Source organism: Oncorhynchus clarkii, chromosome 3, assembly GCF_045791955.1.
Source record: "Oncorhynchus clarkii lewisi isolate Uvic-CL-2024 chromosome 3, UVic_Ocla_1.0, whole genome shotgun sequence".
In the NCBI taxonomy this organism is placed as follows: domain Eukaryota; kingdom Metazoa; phylum Chordata; class Actinopteri; order Salmoniformes; family Salmonidae; genus Oncorhynchus; species Oncorhynchus clarkii.
In genome coordinates, this window is record NC_092149.1 from 28,687,932 (window position 1) to 28,703,543 (window position 15,612).

Here is a 15,612-nt window from a genome sequence, read left to right on the forward strand (position 1 = left end):
GCATGGCCGCCCCTAGCTAACATAGGCTGGCTCTAGAAGGCCTTAAATGTACACCAGTGTGCTGTGGCCAGATTACAGGCTTGTGTGGGGCCTGTTCCAGTATCCATCCAGGCCTGGCCGGCTGCCTGGTGCCTGGGATCATGGCGGGAGGGCAGAGGTAGGGACAGCTGGACCTGCTGTCACCACCCCCTAGCCTTGGCCGGGGCTCCAAGGCCACTCCAACAAAAAGCCTCCGGTCCCCATGAAACCATGCTATCACAAAATGGAGGGTTGTACAAAGGAGGAGGAGCATAGAGAGAGTTTCTAGATAGGGAATGTGAATGAGGTTACATTGAGCGAATGAGCCCTCAAGTGGTATCTTTTTTCCACCAACATGGATGTGCGGTATCATTTATCTGCCTTGACCCTTTTATACACGCAGGTGTTTTCATGGATTCATAAAAATGGGCAGATACATTTTAACTGGCTATTTAAATATTAACTTGCCACTTATAATTCATATACAGTGAAGCCTTTTCGCTCTATAAAGACCATGTCACTGGATCATGAAATTCTTGGTACAGCCGTTGCAGCTGTCCATTACCACGTGGAATAACTGAGATCGCATTCAGAGTGTCTCTCTCGCTGTTTCTCTCTCCTCTGTCTCCTATGTCTTTCTGTCTGTGGATGGCAGAGGTGAGGGCTTTCAGTGGGAGAGCTACATGGAGCTCCAGTTGCAGATGGCTCTTAAGTGTGTGTGCTGTGGCAGGGATTTGGGCCGCTCCGGGCCACATTAGCTTAAGCTCCACTGGCTGTGTGTGTGTGTGTCTGTGTCTGCCTGTATTTGTGTGTAAGCCTTCATGTTTGTGTGCATGCGCCCGCTCTGCAGTGGCCCGTGAGAATGCCTCATACAATATTCAGGCCAGATGCCTCGGCGCGGGAGTGTGTCACTGCCTGAATCCATATGAGGGTTCCCCCATGCATCTCCATCTCCTTCAGCAAGCCTCAGGCCCAGAGGAGAACCACTGTTCTACTGCCATTCCTCAGACCGAGAGGCTCCTTCTAGCTTGTTTAGTTTGATCTGTATTGTGTAGCGAGGGAGAGGGGCAGAGTTGAGATGAATCTCTTGGCACTGGTGAGTGGGGAAAGAGGAGGAGAAAGACAGAGGAGAGGGGTGGAGCGGATGGGCACAAAATGTGTCCATTTGCCGCTCTGCCTCCCTCCAAGCAAGTGCTTTGGTGTATGAATTATGGAGTTGGATGCAGTCACGCACACACACTTAGTCATACGTTATGCTTATTATGTACCCTACTCACACATGCACACACACACACACAGTACATTAATATACACACACATAAATATACAGAACATTAATATACAAACACACAAATATACTGACCCAATGCTCAAAAGCACTTGTACTAACACTGAAATGTGCAGCTACATACAGTACCAGTCAAAAGTTTGGACACCTACTCATTCAAGGGTTTTTCTTTATTTCTACATTGTAGAATCATAGTGAACACATCAACACTAAAATAACACATATGGAATCATGTAGTAACCAAAAGTGTTCAACAAATTAAAATATATTTAGATTTTAGATTCTTTAAAGTAGCCACCCTTTGCCTTGATGACCTCTTGGCATTCTCTCAACCACCTTCATGAAGTAGTCACCTGGAATGTATTTCAATTAACAGGTGTGCCTTGTTAAGTCAATTTTTCGCATTTCTTAACTTGTTATGGCTGCAATCCCACTAACGGGATAAGTGTCATCAATAACCGCTGAATAGCATAGCGCTACATTCAATAAATATTACTATAAATATTTATATTCATGAAATCACAAGTGCAATATAGGAAAACGCAGTTTAGCCTTTAGTTAATCCACCTGTCGTGTCAGATTTTGAAATTATGCTTTACAGCGAAAGCAATCCAAGCGTGTGTAAATTTATCGATCGCACGACAAAACATTAAGTACACTTAGCATCGGGTAGCTTGGTCACGAAAATCAGAAAAGCAATCAAATTAATCGTTTACCTTTGATCTTCGCATGTTTTCACTCACGAGACTCCCAGTTACACAACAAATGTTCCTTTTGTTCCATAAAGGTTATTTTTATATCCAAAATACCTCCGTTTGTTTGCCGTGTTATGTACCACAGGAAAGAGCGGTCACGACAACGCAGACGAAAATTCCAAATAGTTTCCATAATGTCCACAGAAACATGTCAAACGTTTTTTATAATCAATCCTCAGGTTGTTTTTAAAATATATAAATCGATAATAAATCAACCGCAAATGTCTTTCACAGTAGGAGAGGGAAAAGCAATACCTATCCAAACTCTGTTGCGTGAGCAAAACCACTTGACGCGATGTTATCGTTCTGGCTAATTTTTCAAAATAAAAGCCTGAAACTATGTCTGAAGACTGTTGACACCTTGAGGAAGCGATAGGAAAAGGAATCTGGTTCATATCCCTTTAAAACCAGCAAAGGGAGGCTATGGAACATGGAGTTTTCAAAATAGAAGCCACTTCCTGTTTTGATTTTCCTCAGGGTTTCGCCTGCAATATCAGTTCTGTTATACTCACAGACAATATTTTGACAGTTTTGGAAACTTTAGTGTTTTCTATCCAATACTAATAATAATATGCATATATTAGCAACTGAGACTGAAGAGCTGGCCGTTTACAATGGGCACGTTTTCATCCAAGCTACTCAATACTGCCCCTGCAGCCATAAAAAGTTAATGCATTTGAGCCAATCAGTTGTGTTGGGACAAGGCTGTGTAAGGACTATTTTTATTTATTTTATTTCACTTTTATTTAACCAGGTAGGCTAGTTGAGAACAAGTTCTCATTTGCAACTGCGACCTGGCCAAGATAAAGCGTAGCAATTCAACACATACAACACAGAGTTACACATGGAATAAACAAAACATACAGTCGATAATACAGTAGAAAAAATCTAACAAAAAAGTCTATATACGGGTGAGTGCAAATGAGGTAAGATGAGGGAGTAAATAGGCCATGGTGGTGAAGTAATTTACGATATAGCAATTAAACACTGGAATGGTAGATGTGCAGAAGATGAATGTGCAAGTAGAGATACTGGGGTGCAAAGGAGCAAGATGAATAAATAAATACAGTATGGGGATGAGGTAGATAGATGGGCTGTTTACAGATGGGCTATGTACAGGTGCAGTGATCTGTGAGCTGCTCTGACAAGAAGGAGAGTGATTGAGTGCTGCATCAGATGACCTGGCCTCTACAATCACCCTACCCAAACCCAATTGAGATGGTTTGGGTTGATTTGGACCGCAGTGTAAAGGAAAAGCAGCCAACAATGTGGGAACTCCTTCAAGACTGTTGGAAAAGCATTACAGGTGAAGCTGGTTGAGAGAATGCCAAGTGTGTGCAAGGCTGTCATCAAGGCAAAGGCTGGCTACTTTGAAGAATCTAAAATATATTTTGATTTGTTTAACATTTTGGTTACTACCTTATTCCATATGTGTTATTTCAGTTTTGATGTCTTCACTATTATTCTACAATGTAGAAAATGGTAAAAATAAAGAAAAACACTGGAATGAGTTGTGTCCAAACATTTGACAGGTACTGTATGTACACACACAATTTTCTTCATACAGTTGGGCATTCCTTCACTCTAGTACACAGCTGGGAGGTGATGCATATGTACATACACAGCTTCTCTCTGTGCTGCACGTGCAGTGTGTGTGTGTGGGCAGCCTGCCTCTCCTGCCAGAACGTGTTAATCCGCTTCACTGCAGATCCCAATCAGGGGCGAGGGAAGGAAAAGTGATGGAGAATGAGCTCTGAATGAGGAGGGAGATGAATCAAATCAAATCCAGGGAGAGGAGAGAGGAAGAAGAGGAGGGGATGCCCTTTTTCTAAAGCAGCTCAAAGAGGAAGATCTTACCATAGCATGGTTTAAAGACTTTTGTCACTGCCCTGATTCAAGGTCACGGTGAGAGGAGCTCCTCATGACACGCACCACAAAACAGCACTTGACAAGATTCCCCATAAGTAATTGATTCTAATTAGAACATATAATTGCCCATCACTTTTCAATATGGAGGCCCAACACCAAAAAGAGTTCTGGGTAGAGGCCAGGGCCCTTCGGAACTGTCCTATCATGACGCTGATGGTTCCTCATGAGGCAGGCCTCCCTCAGAATAATCCCGTTTTGCCACATCAGCCAAATTCCTGGGACGTGCCCTAAGACCTGTCATATTCAAATATCCTAATCGGGACAGGACAGGGTCAATGGGGGCTTCTCCTTATCAAGTCACCTCCAAAGGTCATGGAGGTGACTTGATCGCCATGGAGACGGTAATAGGTTTTATTGTGATGCATCAGGGTGTGATGGTAAATGGCATCTAATCAGATTCAGTTTTTTGTTAAACAGGCACTTAGTCTGCATCATGTTTGTTGTTGTTACTGCCAGGAACATTAATGGGGCATGATTGATTATTTAAGAGCAAATGAAAGCCGCATTTATTTATTCATCACGGCAAGCTAAATAAATGGTGTGATGTGATGCCTAAGTTAAAATGAATCTCAATTTTTTTAAAGAGCAGCATTATTCCCATTTTAGACAGACTGTTAAATGGGGCGGCAGGTAGCCTAGTGGTTAGAGCGTTGGACTAGTAACCGAAAGGTTACAGATCGAATGACCGAGCTGACAAGGTAAAAATCTGTCGTTCGGCCCCTGAACAAGGCAGTTAACCCACTGTTCCTAGGCTGTCATTGAAAATAAGAATTTGTTCTTAACTGACTTGCCTAGTAAAATAAATTTAAAAATACAACAGAATACGATTGCTTGGTCTGTGATACAGATCATATGGGCCTCCTCGTAGGGATAAGTACACTGTCATCCGGCAGATTCCAGACCATCCATATCCAATGAGGGCATGGTCCGCTATCTCTGTACTCCGTGAGGAAGCAAGACATCGGCCCCTCCTGAGATGGTGTGATAGAGGGGGTCCATTAACCACATGTATAAGTAATAACACCCACCGCTGGCCATTGTGGTAATGGCACAATGTACCTGAATGCAGGCAACTGCAAAAGGGACGTGACATTACCTTCTGCCTTTGTGGTCCTGGGCCCCGGCCCGTACTGCTCACCACATACTTCCATTCTAAAGAGAGAAGGTAGAATTGGAGAAAAGGAGAGATGGATGGCATTTTGAGAGCAAAAAGTAGGATGAGAAGCTGTGGGAATAGGTCAAGAGAGGAAGGGGTCAAAAGAAGACAGAAGTGAGAGATGGATAGACGGGAGATGGAGGAGAAATGAAGCCCGGATAAGAGGATAAAGGAGAGCAGTGCAGGAGAACATGTAGGAGGGTGACGTGAGAGGACTGTATGGATCGATTATTAGATCCTGAGAGAAAAAGATGGAGAAAGAGATGAATATAAATGGATAGAGTGAAAGTGAAGAGGGTGAAAGGTGAAGGAAAGCGAGAGATACAGCTGGAGAGAGAAAGACCAGGCCCGAGCGACCGCGAGAGAATGAAAGAGAGAGCAGGGGATAGGACGAGAGTGCCAGAGGGGGAGGGGCAGGGAAGCTCACAGCCCAGCCAGTCAGACTGTGTGCTGCTCTGCAGGGGAATCTTACCCTGGCAACACAATAGAGGGCAGCACTTGAAAGAGTGTGCCAGCGGGGAAGAGGTGCGGAGGGACCGGTGAACAGATGGAGCTGACTGAAACAAGCTGATCAGCTGACCGACTTCTGCGTGTGTGTGTGTGTGTGTGTGTGTGTGTGTGTGTGTGTGTGTACCATTATATAGGACTGCCATGTCCTATTGTCAGGGCAGGTTTGTATGTAGCGATTTTGTTTTTGTTGACAGTCGGCTGCATATGTCCATGACTCTACCACGTCCCCGCACAGACTTTTGTCGGATGTTGTCATTGTCAGTTTTTAGTTTTTTAGGTCAGCACAGACACACGGATCATGTTTTCTATGAACAGTGCAGAATAAACCGCATGGAGGCTAAACAGTGTCAGGAAGTTCTAGTGTCTAATTTGATCAGTGCACTGATTTTAATTGATATACCTGAACAGAGAAACCGGGTACAGATGAAAGAATCATCTCTGTGGGTGGAATGCATTTCACACTGTGTGTAATAATATATATATATATATTATGGATATCACAGTATACATTATGGATGATAATATTTAGAGTGAATTTGATCTGTATTGGGGGGTTTAGCTCACTAAACCTGGATTTAACTTCACAGTTGGTTAGCTAATGACTGCATTAGTCTTTTTACGTCTTTTATTCTCTACCTCTCAGCTTGGCATTGAATTTCATGTTATTGAGTCATCCTCACTACACAGAGAACAGTGATGGTCCCTAGTGGGTGTCCTAGAGAACATCCACTTATCTACTAATCAAATCTCCATCAGGCAGCACTCACTGTATGGTGGATAATACAGTCATCTCTCTGCCACGCAATACTGTAGATACCCATTTATTTATGTTGCTTTACTTAAATACATATTCCCCTTTTCCATATACAATAGAACTGAATAGTACATCTGTCATGTGGAAGAATTTGTGACACTAGGTTGGAATCCATTTTGCTAGTGTCAGGATCTAGTTTGCTGTTTGGTCCAGATCCCACTGGAAAAGCTACTTACAGTTAAGCTTGTTTCCAGAATCATGTCAAAATAAGACCCTTTCCACTGTGCATTTCGAGCTGAAATGGCCTGACTGCCCAACTCTCTGGCTGGCTAACACCGCGGTGTGCTTCTGTTTCACCCCCTACCCTTTACCTTTGCTCAATGGCTTTTGTTGGCGTGCCGCTTCACACCAATTTAGAGGTGCTCGAATATCCGAGCCGACAGAGGAAAAAAATATGTTGATGTGCCCTTAAACAAGGCACTTAACCTTAATTTGCTCCAGGAGCGCCATACTACTACTATATACAGTACCAGTCAAAAGTTTGGATTCCTACTCATTCCAGGGTTTATCTCTATTTTTACTATTTTGTACATTGTAGAATAATAGTGAAGACAAACTATGAAATAACATACAAAATTAAGTGTTAAACAAATCAAAAATAGATTTAAGATTCTTCAAAGTAGCCACCCTTTGCCTTGACAAATAGTATCCGCAAAACACTAGTCTCAACATCAACAGTGATGAGGCGACTCCGGGATGCTGGCCTTCTAGGCATAGTTGCAAAGAGAAAGCCATATCTCAGACTGGCCAATAAAAATAAAATATTAAGATGGGCAAAAGAACAGTTACTGGACAGAGGAACTCTGTCTAGAAGGCCAGAATCCAGGAGTAGCCTCTTCACTGTTGACGTTGAGACTTGTGTTTTGCGGGTACTATTTAATGAAGTTGCCAGTTGGGGACTTGTGAGGCGTCGGTTTCTCAAACTAGACACTAATGCACTGGTCCTCCTGCTCAGTTGTGCCCTGGGGCCTCCCACTCATCTTTCTATTCTGGTTAGAGCCAGTTTGCGCTGTTCTGTGAAGTGAGTAGTACACAGCGTTGTACGAGATCTTCAGTTTCTTGGCAATTTCTCACACGGAATAGCCTTAATTTCTCAGAACAAGAATAGAGTGACGAGTTTCAGAAGGAAGGTTTTTGTTTCTGGCCCTTTTGAGCCTGTAATCGAATGCACAAATGCTGATGCTCCAGATACTCAACTAGTCTAAAGAAGGCCAGTTGTATTGCTTCTTTAAAATCAGAACAACAGTTTTCAGCTGTGTTAACATAATTGCAAAAGGGTTTTCTAATGATCAATTCACCTTTTAAAATGATAAACTTGGATTAGCTAACAAAACGTGCCATTGGAACACAAGAGTGATGGTTGCTGAAAATGGGCCTTGGTATGCCTACGTACAGTTGAAGTTTACATAAACGTAGGTTGGAGTCATTAAAACTCGTTTTTTAACCACTCCACAAATGTCTTGTTAACCAACTATAGTTTGGCAAGTTGGTTAATTAAGACATCTAGTCTGTGCATGACAAGTCATTTTTCCAACAAGTGTTTACAGACAGCTTATTTCACTGTGTCACAATTCCAGTGGGTCAGAAGTTTACATACAGTAAGTTGACTGACTTTAAACAGCTTGGAAAACTCCAGAAAATTATGTCATGGCTTTAGAAGCTTCTGATAGGCTAATTGACATAATTTGAGTCAATTGGAGGTGTATCTGTGGATGTATTTCAAGGCCTACCTTCAAACTCAGTGCCTCTTTGCTTGACATCATGGGAAAATCAAAATAAATCAGCCAAGACCTCAGGAAAAAATTGTAGACCTCCACAAGTCTGGTTCCTCCTTGGGAGAAATTTCCAAATGCCTGAAGGTACCACGTTCATCCGTACAAACAATAGTACGCAAGTATAAACACCATGGGACCACGCAGCCGCCATGCCGCTCAGGAAGGAGACGCGTTCTGTCTCCTAGAGATGAACGTAAAAAAAGTGCAAATCAATCCCAGAACAACCGCAAAGGACCTTGTGAAGATGCTGGAGGAAACAGATACAAAAGTATCTATATCCACAGTAAAACAAGTCCTATATTGGCATAACCTGAAAGGCCGCTCAGCAAGGAAAATGCCACTGCTCCAAAACCACCATAAAGAAACCAGACTACGGTTTGCAACTGTACATGGGGACAAAGATCGTACCTTTTGGGGAAATGTCCTCTGGTCTGATTAAACAAAAATAGAACTGTTTGGCCATAATGACCATTGTTATGTTTGGAGGAAAAAAGGGGGAGGCTTGCAAGCCAAAGAACATCATCCCAACCGTGAAGCACGGGGGTGGCAGCATCATGTTGTGGGGTGGCAGCATCATGTTGTGGGGGTGCTTTGCTGCAGGAGGGACTGGTGCACTTCACAAAAAGGGTGGCATTATGAGGAAGGAAAATGTGGATATTTTGAAGCAAGACATCAGTCAGGAATTTAAAGCTTGGTTGCAAATGGGTCTTCCAAATGGACAATGACCCCAATCATACATCCAAAGTTGTGGCAAAATGGCTTAAGGACAAAGTCATGGTATTGGAGAACACCAGCGATTAAAACAGTCTCTTTGTCCCTAGCAAACTCAACAAACTTACGGTGAGAGGGTTTTTTGTGGTTCCTGAAGCGCTGCCTACAAGCTTCAGGCACCAACTCATAAGCATGCAACACGGTTGTTTTAACTATATCACACTGTAAACTGTCTTCCAGGGAGAGAGCAGCTACTACTTCCTGGGCTTTCCCAGACAATTTACATTGCAACAGGAGCAGTCAAACCTCGAGTGGCCAATGCAGCGCAACGGCCACACGCTCAAACGCAGAGAAATAGTAATCAACTTCCGACTCCCGGAATGGAGGGACTAAAGCAATATTTTTACTCACATCGAAGTGGGCTTGATGATGGGCAGGTTGTGAAATCGCACTGGAGCCAGCGTCTAGCTCCAGTTGTCGGATCCTCACCTCCTTGTCGATTTTCAATGTATTTTCATGTATTTTTTTTTTCCATCTATCTTTTTGCTCCATTTCCAAACAGGCCAGCCTCACCTTTAGCCTTGCAGTTCCGTCTGAACGACCCGAAGCAAAAGATAAAGGGTCCTATCGGGGCAATGTAAAGGGGGTACGAGCAACTCCTTCCTCCGCGCCGTCCTCAGACTTGGCATCGGAAGGTCTACCCGTCTCCTCTCCCTGATGCCTCCCTCTCCTCATCTTTCAACGACAAAATTAGTACTCACTAAACCCTCCCTGACTAGCACCAAAGCTCAGCCTTTCGGGCTTTCTCAGGGACGAAGAGTCCATAATCAGCTATGGCGCAAAGGTCTAATTTACGCAACCCCACCAACAGAGGGCGCTTCAGTAAACTGGGAGACTGCAGAGGCAGCCATGGTACACAGCAGCCTACTGAACACGCGTAACTAAACAAGTCATCCAAACTCAACCTACCAGCACACCTCAATCACAGAGAGCTCAGAGCAGCAGGGTCCGGTGGGTTTAATGATCCCGGATGAGCCCCCATTATGTTACCTACACCTCTTGGAAGAGGGAACGCAACACCCTGCTTCACTCAACTCCCCATGGAGTGAAAGAGGTGTAGGTGACTGTAGGTGCGGGTAAGAATGACAGAGGCAGAGAATATTACCGTTTACAGGGAATATATTCTTCCTTCATACGGTCATTTGGGGGAAAGGGGCTGGACGGAACCAAAGTAAAAGTTAAAGAGCCCCCTCTCCTACCTTACCTACCCACTACTTACTTATTCTTAAAGCCACTTGGCGTGCTAACCAAAATACTGGGGGTGGCCCACCCAGGTCTTACCTAGTGTGCATAGACAGATAACATACTACGGGTATATGTATGCCCGCAGGCCTATTGCCTAAACACTCCCATGGTGCCTTCCCCCCTGGGAACAAAAACAGAATAATTACTAACGGAAATTAACCATTTCAATTTCAAAAACACAGTCCTTTTGGCATACACATACCACTGCAGGACCAGCTACAAAATACTTTACAAAAACTGTCTAACCAACACAGCACATACCAAGAAGTTCTCTCTCCTAACAAAGGAACACTGGCTTTTCAAGCTGGAGAAGGAGTTGGTAATTGCAGACAGCTGTGTCTTTTGACGAGAGGGCGGGGTCAGAGCTCCAATCTGCAATGGGACCAACCAATCAGCTGATTGGAATCCAGGAAGCCATCCTGAAACGTATACACATCCAAACACATACAAACCCAAAACACAGAAACTGGGGAACGTAACACTGTTACAAAGCCCAGGCCTCAATCCTATAGAAAATTTGTGGGCAGAAGGAGGCCTACAAACCTGACTCAGTGACACCAGCTCCGTCAGGAGGAATGGGCCAAAATTCACCCAACTTATTGTGGGAAGCTTGTGGAAGGCTACCCAAAACGTTTGACCCAAGTTAAACAATTTAAAGGCAATGCTACCAAATACTAATTGAGTGTATGTAAACTTCTGACCCACTGGGAATGTGGTGAAATAAATAAAAGCTGAAATAAATCATTCTCTCTACTATTATTCTGGCATTTCACATTCTTAAAATAAAGTTGTGATCCTAACTGACCTAAGACAGGGAATTTTGACTTGGATTAAATGTCAGGAATTGCGAAAAACTGAGTTTAAATGTATTTGGCTAAGGTGTATGTAAACTTCCGACTTCAATTGTAGATATTCCATAAAAAATCTGTCGTTTCCAGCCACAATAGTAATTTACAACATTAACAATGTCTACACTGTATTTCTGATAATTTTTGTGTTATTTTAACGGACAAAAAAATTGCTTTTCTTTCATCAAACAGACATTTCTAATTGGCCCCAAACTTTTGAACTTGTGTGTGTGTGTGGGTGGATGAAAATGTTAGTCATTGTCCAGTGATAACTCCTTATTTCAGACATCTTTGTTGATTTGTGTAGAGTAAACCTTTAAAGGTGGTTAGCTTCGAAACGGTCATAGATGTTGTGAACATTGACATTGACCTTCCTGGAATGGATCGATGTTACTGGTTTTGTTCGAATGCCATCGCTGTTCCTTTCCTTATCATTATTAGAATTTAAATGATGGTACAGTCTGGTTAATGGGTGTTGTTGACATAATTGTGCATGAAAATGAAATGTTTTCCTCCTTCCTCTGCTTCTTCCTCCTCTAACCGCTTCAGACGTTGCGAAAGAAAGGCTTTAACGGTTGCAACAGCCCCGAGCCGGACGGCGACGACTCCATCGACCAAAGCCCGTTAAACGATGACAAGTACCGCAAGAACGAGGACCTGGATATCCTGTTCAAGCGCTATGGCGTGAGTACCATCGTCCTCTCGTCACGTTCTCTAACCTCCCTCTCTCTCCTCTCCTCTCCTCTCTCCGTTGTGGGAACGAACGGACCAAGGCTCTGAACAAGAAAGAGCACCGGGACTCAGAGAGCCCAGACCCTGAGGAGCCCTTCTCCCTCACCCCCCACACTGAGGAGAAATACAAAAAAATTGACGAGGAGTTTGATAAAATGATGCAGAGCTATAGGCTGTCAGTGAGTACCGTGAGCTGTACCAGAACTGCTGTGTTACCAGACCGGACTGGATTTTACCCAGATCCGGTTGCAGACAGCAACCCAAATACTCACAGAGCACCCCACCACCCCCCCACTCCTCTCCATCTCTCACCCACCTCTGTACCCACAACCCCCCTCTGATCGTGTGTGCCCGGGCAAGGATGTCGGGGCGCGGAGCTCAACAGTCTGATTGGAGAGTGGTCACAGGTCTCAGGAATCATTCATAAGCTATTAACAGATTTCATAAAGACTACATAAAAGTGGCATATGAGGATGCCATGGTAAACGGGGCAAAACTTCTCATTTTTCATTGTCACCCCATTGTTAGTGTGAGAAGAATCGTACAAGATTCATGCTTTTCAAGGGCGTTAGTTTTACAGATAAAGTGTGGCCATCTAGGTTCGGATAGGCTGTTCCTCATTTCCAGGGTGTTTTTCAGACACTCTCCAGGGCTGCCTCATAATTGGCACGCTGCCACGGTTTATTGCCTCTTTTATTCCTCTCTCCGGTGCCAATTTTTTTATGATTCATTATTTTCCACCAGGGCTCAATAATGCCATTAACGTCAGTTTAATGAGGAGCACTCAATTTCAACCAGGCTTCCTGTCTGATCTGGCCTCCCTATTGGTCACGAGGGATGGGACTTTGTCTATCGAGTTCCCGTCGGGCCAATGTGAAGGACTTTACTGCTCACAGGATGAGCTGAACTGGAGATATACACACCTATCCCTGACTTAAGCCCTGTTTTTTTAGAATGTATTATACAACATGTACTACAATGTATTGCGTAATCTGTATTATGCAGGATATTGTCACTAAGACAAAAAACTCAATGGTGATGGAAAGGTTTTGTTCTCCAAAACTGATAATATTATCACACACCCAACCACTCACTTACATTAAAGCAGCGGTTCAGCAAAAAAGTTTGTCTCTCTATTGAATGAGTTCAGTGAATACCACTTATCCTGCATTTAACCTAAGCCGTATCTCCAACACTTTGGTGTTTGTGGTGAGCTGAAATAGCTCCTAAAAGCATTTCTGAGTAGAAAGAAGAAGAATAGAATTCAATCTGCCACCCCCTGGACAGTGTAGCTCCCACCCTAGACGATTGGAAGCAAGCTTGCACTGGCTTTGGCCCCCCATCCCCCACCTTGCCCGGCACACCTTTCACAGGGCCTACTGTAGCAAACGGAAGCATACAGCACCAATCTCCCTCAACAGCATCATAATCTACCAACATGACAGCTAGGGGGCTGGGATATACACGCTTAATCCCACTCGTACTGCAATCCCCGGAGTCGAGTAGAAAGTGCTAGGGAGCATAGGGAGGCTAGGCAGGCTACAGGCATGTACAGGATTATAAGGCTAGACTGGAACTTGCCAATTGGTGACACAGCTGATTTAGCTTTTCAGATTTAAGAGATGTTCCTTAATATTGTTTGTAATGTTATGTGTTGTTAGTTTGAAATTGACTGTGGACTGTCAGAAAATTTGTACTAAAAAGAGACACATTTTCCTTATTTCTCTGTCATTTTAAATTATTTTAGAAATGTTTAAAGCACCTGTTTTCCCTCCTGTATTCCAACAATACTAAGATAAAAGCTGAGCATTATTTTTGTGAAACGATTCGATCTAATTGCATTATACAGAGTATTCACTGGTAAGATCAACATTGTAGTCAAATATCAAGGACCTTTAAAGTTCAACCGAACGTTGTTTGAAAGTTGTTTTTGTGGTTTTAATCCGTCACTGCTAACAAATAGGATGAGACGTTCCCAAAAGTTGAAAGGAAAACTTTCAAAGGCTTCTAGGACAAGAGGGAGGGAAGGAAAGTAGGGCATTGGTTTAATTCATTCTGATACTCTCGCATCTAGGAAATACACCAATGTAGCACGCCGCTGAGAAAATAGGTTTGTTTTTTGTTATGCATTTGTCAATGAACCCACTTAGCCCGAGGAAAAGCTTAAAGACTATTATTTATCCAATATGATTCATTTTAGGGCCTTTATAATGACATGTACTTGACACAATGAATGAGTCACTCTACTCTAGTATTAAAATTATGCCCACAGGTAGTTATCTGACCTAACTTAGCAATACCACTGAATAACTTGTTATCCAAGAGATATCTGTCCAAATGGCACAGCACAGTTTAGTGTACATCAGTGTAGTATTAAACAGTATTTTAATGAGTGTACGATAAGTGTATGTAGGAAGTGCTGTCCCAGGGCTGTATGCTCCACGTTTCCACACCTCTGCCCCATCACACTAACCCCACTTCCATCCCTCCACCCATCCATCCATCCCTCCCTCCTCTCTGCCTGGCCAGTGTGCAGTGCTGTAACCTTCTGCCTTATATTGTAGACTACCTCTCCAGACGCCAGACCTGCCCAGCAGCTTGCCCAGTAGGCTTACCCATTTGGGCTTTCTCTCTCTCTCTTTCTCTTTTATTTCTCTTTTTTTTCTTTTCTTCTCTCCCCTACCCTCACTTGCACTTTCTTTCTTTCTCTGCCTCTTTCTCTCTCGGTTTCTGTTGCTCTGGGATTTGAGACATCTCTATTACTGTGGAGTCCAAGTCAGATTGGTTTTGTCACCATAGTCCCCTGAACATTCTTGCCATATACCACATATTGAGTGAAGTTGTGTACGTGACATGACACCCTCGCAGGTCTTATGGGGCAGAGGAGCTACAGCACTAGTGACAGCCCAGATGCTTTTCTGTCTTTATGTTACCTAGCACTGTTGTTGTTCGTCACTAGTACAGGATAATGCAGACAAAGACTAATACTCAGTCTACTAAAATGCTATAAAGAAAGGAAAAGGTTACACTCAGTCTTGCCACATTGACAAATAGTTTGTCACAAGAATGACAGGACTCTTATCAGATTATGACAGATACATTACAAAACACACAATACCAAAATAACTTAGTCTCCTCTGCTCTCCTTTCTTCCCCTGTATAGCATCGCACATACATCCCAGATGTAAACTTGTGGAATACGCTGTAGGCTAACGGGAAGGAAGGTCAATATGATGGACAGAGTAGAGCATCTTCTTTCTCTCTTTTTAAACTGGGTCCCACTCAGCACATACAGTACCAGGCCACGCTTGGCCCATATTCTATATATAGAGGCCCTGCCTGCTTTATGCCATGATGAGGAAAACAGGGTGAAATGGGTTACAGGCAGAAGAGTGGACAACCCTGGCCTGGGTCCTGTCTCTGACTAGGACCTGGTGTTGGTCTGGGTCACACGGCTAGTAATATTTAGCTGACTCAGGACCGTTTCAAAGCTATTTGCTAACTACACTTCTTATACTTTGATAAAGCAGTCTTTGATACTTTAGAGAACGTTTTAGTGACTAGTTATATGCATTTTTAAGGGTAAACGTTTACTTCAAGGTAAAATTAAGAAAATCAGCAGTCAACTTCTCAGGTAGAGGCTACATATCAGATACTCAAATTTCCAAGCTCTGTGCAAAAATAAAAAACTTTTATAGTTTCTCTTCAATTTTCCCTGCAATTAAAGATACTATGTGGGGTCATGAGATGTCATATAATACATGTCACCAA

At 43.3% G+C, this 15,612-nt stretch overlaps 1 protein-coding gene across 10 annotated transcripts in view; it reads left to right on the plus strand.

Moving 5' to 3' along the window:
• Positions 1-15,612, plus strand: part of LOC139392495 (myocyte-specific enhancer factor 2D homolog) — a 78,772-nt gene that overhangs the window by 40,892 nt on the left and 22,268 nt on the right. For 6 of the 10 annotated variants that reach the window (XM_071140491.1, XM_071140526.1, XM_071140535.1 and 3 more), the window contains exon 4: positions 11,883-12,020. The exons of 1 other annotated variant lie outside the window; for it this stretch is intronic. In XM_071140491.1, the coding sequence (XP_070996592.1) occupies positions 11,883-12,020 (138 nt within the window). Of the gene's footprint in view, positions 1-11,658; positions 11,794-11,882; positions 12,021-15,612 lie in introns of all 10 variants that reach the window. 3 more of the 10 variants (XM_071140499.1, XM_071140570.1, XM_071140551.1) reach the window with 1 other exon arrangement.